Source organism: Clytia hemisphaerica, unplaced genomic scaffold (genome assembly GCF_902728285.1).
Source record: "Clytia hemisphaerica strain Z4C2 unplaced genomic scaffold, Clytia hemisphaerica genome assembly, whole genome shotgun sequence".
In the NCBI taxonomy this organism is placed as follows: domain Eukaryota; kingdom Metazoa; phylum Cnidaria; class Hydrozoa; order Leptothecata; family Clytiidae; genus Clytia; species Clytia hemisphaerica.
In genome coordinates, this window is record NW_027104551.1 from 1,799,314 (window position 1) to 1,806,835 (window position 7,522).

General features: G+C 36.6%; 1 protein-coding gene across 1 annotated transcript; it reads left to right on the forward strand.

Moving 5' to 3' along the window:
* The first annotated feature begins 501 nt into the window (after positions 1-501).
* LOC136822943 (uncharacterized) lies at positions 502-5,872 on the forward strand. Its single transcript, XM_067079245.1, has 4 exons — positions 502-787; positions 1,994-2,127; positions 3,747-4,018; positions 4,375-5,872. Exons 1-4 carry the CDS (start codon positions 572-574, stop codon positions 4,641-4,643), a joined length of 891 nt encoding a protein of 296 aa, XP_066935346.1. The 5' UTR covers positions 502-571; the 3' UTR covers positions 4,644-5,872.
* The last annotated feature ends 1,650 nt before the right edge of the window (positions 5,873-7,522 follow it).

Genomic DNA, 7,522 nt, shown 5'->3' on the forward strand with positions numbered 1-7,522 from the left:
AAAATGTCAAAAGTCAGGTTTTTGGGCTATGGGTTGGTATTATAAATGTTGACCCCTCCTGCAACAGTTACTATTTTGTCTACTTCTCAATATGGCCACAGTTTTATCGGAAAGGTCTATTTGAGACAGGTTTGGTTTCTCTTTTAAAATTTCCCGTCTAGACCATGTTTAAAGATGACGCCCTGTTGGATAATTATTTACTCCAGCAGAAAAACACAATGATTATTCTACTGAAGTCAATATACTCTTAGGTTCCAAATAAACGTTATTCAAAAATTTTCCAACCCTCGGACCTTATTAGGACCCCCCCCCCCGTTTATTAATTTTTAAGAATATTTTCAGCTGTCAAAGAGAAGGTTCCTTATTTTGCTCAAAAAAGCCTGGTTTAAGCCTAAATTTACCTCATTTTTGGGTTTTTATTTGGGTTTATTTGGAAACTAAGAGTAATAATTCAACAGGGTGTCGTCTTTAAACAATGATCATTTTTGTTCTTAGCTATTCTGTTTTATTTCATTATTTAGAGGCCCTAAAAGAGGTGAAACAAGACTATTTTTGTGGTGTGGATAATGCTATGGAACCACTGCTGACCAGTAGTCACTCTATTGTGGACGGAAAAGTTAAATCCATTGGTCACTTGTTCGCTTCTTCAATTTGTAACCATGGCCCAGCACCAAACTTTTTAGCACCATGGTTGTTTGACTACATTGTTGGTGGAGTTGAGAAAATGTTCAAAGTTCTACCTGTTGAATTGGATCGTGAATCCCAGTTAGGAGTTATGTATAGCAAGGTATTTATTTGATGCAGCTAATTATTAAAATTTCTGAAACTGTTTGACATTCGATCCGTCTTCAGCAAAATCAACACGTAAGCATTCAATGAACATTTCATACGACCAAAGCTGTATATCTAAATGGCAAAATATAATTCTGAAAACATCCGGATTTGAACGTATTGGTTCAAGGAGGGGGGTGAATGTTTTAACCTTGATGGGGGCTTTCAGGAAATTTTATAAGAAGTTGGGGGGAGAAAGAGCAAAAACTAGGTATAATATTTCAATAGATGATTAAAAATGTGTCTATATTTCATCCTTTTGTGTGTTCACTGCAGGAAATTGTTATTTTTGTTTAAGTTATTATTCAAAATATAGTGAATCGGTTGGACGCAAATATTTTCTTCTAATGGGGGGGGGGATCCCGGAAAAAGGGCAGGTGGGGGAGGAGACCAAATGGGGGTTTTGGGCCCCAGATGGGGGGACCTGAAAACCTGGAGGACACCATGACAATCTACTTCAAACAATTTTTTTGAAGGGAATTCTGAGAATAGACTCAAATGCAAGTGAATATGCTATAATTTGAATTACTAATGGGTGGTGGTTGGTGAATATTACATTGAAAGTTGGAGGGGGGGGGGTTGCATCAAATTTTGAAAGGCAGTACCAGTGGGGGGGGGTTGCTCTAGACTAAGAGGGGTTAGTGGCCCTTTCCAAACTATACCATAATAGGTTGACTGAGGTAATAGGTTGATTCGAAAAAGTAAGTCCACGTGGAAGTTTTGTAAATTTCCAATCGTACAAATAAAATCTTGCGAAAATTGAAACGCAATTAAATGACATTGTATTTTCCCCATTTCATCCTTTTATATCTTTTTTTCCTACTCGCTAATCAAGTTATGTATGTATTTCCCTCTTTGGACAAACTTTAATCTTGAAAAATTGAAAATTTGCAGACGAACAACTATACTACCTATCTTCTGAATATAATTCCGAATTCGAAGTCACTAAATTTAATATTTAAGACTCATTTCGCAAAAAAAATCAACTCAAAGATTTTAGAATAGGTCAATTTGCAAAAATAAGTCCGGGACGTGAATAATTTCGTGAAAAATTTCGTGAAAAAATTTCGATTCGCGAAAAAGGTCCACGCAAATTAACTCACTTTTAAGGTAGTTTTGATGATTTCAGTCGCTAGATTAACAACTCTGAACTTTCTTACAGGTATATCAAGCAAGTACAATAGAATTATTAAAGGAAGCAGTGGTATGTGATGATGGTTATGCAGTTTTTCAAGCAATTGGATACAGGGCCCTCCCGAGAAGTATTACTCTTCAAGATAAAGAAGCTTTGCTAAGGTTGGAACAGGTCTTTTATTCCTTTGGAAAATATAATTTAATGATTTAAATAACATTTTGATGGTCATTCTGTATATATTTTTCGTGTAAACAATATTTCGACCTGCTTGGTGCAGGTCTTCGTCAGGTCTAAACAATACAAACGGTTGAAGGCGCTACCTTGACTTTTTTGACGTCAAAAAATGTGCGAGAGCATTGGCTTCCAAAACGTAGATGTCACATACTGACCATCGTCTAAATTAAGACCATTGTCACTATGTGGCGCCGTCTGACGGAATTGGATTTCCAATGCTTCTCGCACTTTTCTATCAAATTTGTTCTCTTCAGTCTTTAAAAGCCTAGCTTCGTTCCAATTAAGTCCTTGGGTACAGTCTTTAGCATGGTTAGTTATACCCGAAATGTCCCATTTTTCATCTTCAACGTTCTTTTTGTGTTGGCTGACACGTGTGGATATCTTTAACCCGGTCTCGCCAACATATCTTTTACCACATTCGCATTCTATCATATACACACCAGGGTGACTGTTAGGTGGTAGTCGGCTTTTGTTCTTAGAAGTTAGCAAAGTTTTTAGATTTGAACCACTCTTGAACACTGTTCTGTACCCAGCATTTCGGAAGGATTTCCTCAGTTTTGGGCTCAGACCAGGTATCCAAGGTAATTTAACGATTGGTAGTTGCTCTGGATCATTTCGATTGTCGGTTGTCTGGTTTCTGGCTCTGTCGTAATCGTTTGCGATACGGGTTAAAGTGTTACGATCATAACTGTTCTCGACAAAGTTATTTATTAAGAAATCAATTTCTTCCTGACGAAATCAGTCATCACAAATTCTGTACGCACGGTTAAGAAATCCAGAGAATATACTCTTCAACACCTTTGGGTCATGAGCTGAATTAGGTTTAACTTGCACGTTAGTGATCGCATTTTTACGGTGGATTTTCAATTCATAACGGCCATTGTTATTTCGAACGTTCACGTCTAGAAAGTTCAAACTTTTTGTTGTATCCTCGGTTTCCATAGTGTATTGGGTGTGTTCATTTTGTTGGTTGAGAATTTCTTGGAACTTTTCAGCTTGATGGACGGTTTGGAAATGGGCATGGCTATCGTCGACGTAACGAACGAAGGATTTAGGTGCAACAGGAGGGTCGTGTGCGTTGGCTGCTTGAAGTGCGTTTTGTTCATGATATTGTAGGAAAGCTTCTGCGATTACGACCATTAGTGCTAAACCGATCGGTGCCGAATTCTGAAGTCGGTACAGTTTAATGATGTCAATGATGCCTTGATTGCTCTTTATTAATTCAAAAATAAAATAAAAACATTAGGGCTTTGGCTTTTTCCAAAACATTCATTGCTTGTGTGTGTCATGAGATCTTAATTTTCAGAATTTTCTCAAAACTAGCCTTCCTTTGTGTCAGTTTGTGTGCCTTTGTCAATATTTTAAACCCCTTTGGAATTTCACCCGATTGGTGAAAATTAAAAAAGAAAAATTCAACTCAGATTGATTGGTTGGCTCAGAAAAAGCAACAAAATGGTAGATATTTAAATAATTTGATTTAAATTTATTATATTGAGACAAACTTGTTGGAAACTACTTTTAATTTGATTTGTGTCTTCTCTTTTAGAACCATTTTGCTAAAGAAGATGGAACCATACATCCCATTCATTGAAAGCTTAATGCAAGGATTGCAAGTTTTTCAGTTGCTCGAACCAATCCGTTCAAATCCGGATGTTTTCAGAATTATATTTTGCCATTCAGATATGCTGCTTTGGTCGTATGAAATGTTCATTGAACGCTTACGTGTTGATTTTGCTGAAGACGGGTCGAATGTCAAACAGCTTCAGCTTTCGTGCTATCGTATCTTTCTCGAGATGTGCGAGTTGAGCTTCCATTCTGGTAAGGTTTTGAATTTTTTAAAGATTCTTTTTTTAGCTTTAATTGAGCTACATTCTTTTACATTCTAAGAATGTACATTTATCGATCTGACGAACGGCTTATTACAAAAGAATCAATTTTTTAACCTAATGTTTTTGAAAACACTGGGTGTGTTAAAATCATATTGGGTACGCACCCCCCCCCCTTAAAAAGGGTTTGAAACTTTTAAAAAGAGGGGACTTTTGAAAATTTTAATTAAAAGGAGTGACCTGGAAAATTTTCTTAAAGGTATTTGATAACTTGCATTTTAATTTATATTGTATTATATTGCCCAGTAATGTACATTAAAAATAGTTTAAATTTCTTTTGTTTTTTAGAGAATCCACCTTTCAAGCTAGGATCTCTTCTCCAGTTTGTTACTGGTGCTGAATCAATCCTCCCCTCTGGAATTCCGCAATTGATTTTGAAATTCAAACCCCCGTGTGCGAAACGGAACAATGGTAAAGATTGCGCGTGCTTACCAGAAGCCTCAACTTGTGCTTCGATTTTAATCATCCCGCTTCACTTTCAAACAGTCGAAGATATGTTTCAAAGCTTTTGTGAAGCTTTCAGCCACGTGAAAATGCATGGTTTTGGCAGGAGCTGAACACGTTATTTTCGCTGTTTTGCATGCTTCATTTTAAAGTCAAATATTCTTTTGATATTACACCTACGAAACCTCGTGTTATTTTTGTATTGTTGCTCACATCATTGTCTCTTTTGATCAGTATTTACATTTAGTATTTACACATTACATTTTAGTTTTTACATTGTTTACAAAATTTGTACGTATTCCTGCGTATTCGTACACGTTGATTGGTTTCTAACGCTTATGCTGCTCACCAAAATCTTTTATCCAAACCAGGTCAAGTAGTTATGAGGTTTTTTTTAATTTATACTGAAGCTAACATTTTATTCTTCAAACGTTGTTAAGTTTCTTTTTTCAGATTTGTTTTTGTCAAAAATTTATTTTTCACCGATTTGATTTTTTGAACCTTTCCAGGCACTATTACCCGATTGGGATACACTTTCGATTTTATCCTGTATCCAACTCCGTAAGCTTTTTCTTTGACAACTTTAGGAATTCGATATCTGCTGGCTGCGCCAAAACTTGGAGAAGAAATTTTGCCTAGAAAAGGTTGGGAAAATTTTCTAAGGTGGAATATCTTTAGTTTCTATCGGTGAATTTTAAGATCCTTTGGTCAAAAGTTTCTAAATGTATTCTTCTTTTTGGGTTTCTTTTATAGTTTCCCCTTTTTAATTTGAATGTCAAGGTGCAAAAACGTATCCCAAACAGAATACATTTGATAGAAATCGTCTCGCATCCCAATCGAGTAATAGTGCTAGGTCTTGCACATTTCGCTAAGTTACGTAATTTCCGCCATTATGGAGTCAAACGTTCGATTTGCATAAGGGATCGCCTCTACGAAATCGAACGTTTGACTCCATAATGGCGGAAATTACGTATCTTAGCGAAATGCGCAAGACCTCTATTGAAAGTATCAATGCAACAAACCTCGCTGCACAAACTAGCTCCTTGACAAACATTGATGTCGGGGAAAGAGGTGAAAGCAGATATTTTGAATTTTTTTGACATATATTTTGGCTAAGATTGTAGATACTGTCATATTTGTATGTATTTTATATTTTAGTGCACATTAGACATGAGTTTTTATTTGTAAATATTGTTTTGCTTCGCCAGATGCTATCGATGATAACTTTGTCGTTTGACGGCTTTTTAAAAGAAAACTTGTAAAATATGTTTATAGTCTATATGCCTTTTACTCTTTTGTTTTATTTTTGATATAGTTTACCCGTGAGTTTAAAAAAAAGAGACGTTCGCATTTTTTCATTAGGTGATATGACTACTATTGTATTTAGTTGGGAGTTTTGTGGAAACTGACCTTTACTGATCTGTCCAAGTCTCTCTAAGGGTATGAAACCAAGGAAATTCTAAAATTGTTTTCTAAGGATGTGAAGTCTTTCTAAAATCCGCTCTCTAAGGGTCGCTGTTTCACCAACTTTGTCTTTCTGAACACCCCTGACTCAGTGACCCGGTGAGAACTTTTTAGCCAGTGGGGATAAAATGAAGGAGCCAAATACCAATGGGGATGGAAATTCCCTTGCTTTAAATGGATGGGTATTTTGAATTCTATTACTTACAGCTCAGAAATCCATTGGGGATTCCCAAAATTTTCATGCTTTTCCCAGTGGGGATGAGAGTTCAGTGTATTTTTTCGATGAGGATGAAATTTCAGGGTATTTTTCTCACGTATGGCTGTTTTTTGACGGCGGAGACGGTTAGTTTTTCATCTTTCTAGATCCTGATCGGTTTGAGGACTACGGTAAATCAGCACTGCAAGACCGTTGCCGTCCTCAAAAGCGTAGATACATAAACTCGCTAATATAAGCTAGACGGGCTAGAAAAGAATCTCCTATTTAGGATTAGAAGCCGTCATTTCCTACAAAAGTTGCGTGGCCTAGAGCGTTCCACGTGGTTTTTATACATGTGCCGGATTGTACAAAATTTGCCGCCAGATTTCGAAAAAAACTCAAATAATTAAACTGCTATATCCTATCCGTCGTCAAAAATGTGGCTTAAATTTTTGTTCCAGGTCGATGACATAGACGACTTTTCACTAATTCATAAGATTAAATAGCGCAAATTTAGAAATAACAGATTACAGTGTTTGCTGTAACTAGGACAATTCAGGGGGTGGACAATTTGATGAGTTTTGAAGTGCTAAACCATTAACTTTTGTTTCACGAGAAATTTTTATAAAGTACTCTCGGGTACCTAATAGCCGGGGGGGTTGGAATAAGCGGGGGGGTTGGAAAAAATCTCAGAACTTAATAAGCGGGGGGGTTGGAATAAAAATGTCCTGGGTGGAAAATTTTTGAAAAGGAGGCTAATACAGCAGAATTAGGACAAAAGAGGGAACTTTCAAAAACATTTTCCCAAAAATTAATAAGCGGGGGGGTTGGAATAAGAATGTCCTGGGTGGAAAATTTTCGAAAAATTAATTAGCGGGGGGGGGACGGCTATTAGGTACCCGAGAGTATATATACTATACTATAAAGATGATTCATAAAATAAAAGCCCTTAAGAGCAAGCTATGATAGCGTCAAATAAAAATTCAGCATTCGTCCAATTACTCGGTGGCCATGGAATGTTCCTAGAAGCTACCACGTGCTCACAATAGTCCTTTATGTCATCGTCCATTGAGTTTTTGAGTTGAAAGCTATCAAATATTTCATCTATTTGGTCAATCCGATTTAAATCATGCTCTCTTGTCACCTGACCACATTCTACATAACCGAAAGAATTTGGAATGTTGTATAATTCGTTAGGTACACCACCAATAACGTTCTCTCCAGATGACCTTATGCGATGTGTGTTCCAATTCTTTACAATGTGGTCAAGATCTTTTTGAATTAAGGGGGAAAACGAAAACCAACAAACTTCCTCGTATAACTTACTCCCAG

What these genes read in the sequence shown, in the direction of transcription:
- LOC136822943 (XM_067079245.1), top strand. Translation starts at nt 572, where the DNA reads ATGGAACCACTGCTGACCAGTAGTCACTCTATTGTGGACGGAAAAGTT. An exon ending in GATAAAGAAGCTTTGCTAAG is followed by an intron (nt 2,128 to 3,746) that starts GTTGGAACAGGT and finishes CTTCTCTTTTAG; the next exon opens with AACCATTTTGCTAAAGAAGA. An exon ending in CGAGTTGAGCTTCCATTCTG is followed by an intron (nt 4,019 to 4,374) that starts GTAAGGTTTTGA and finishes TTTGTTTTTTAG; the next exon opens with AGAATCCACCTTTCAAGCTA.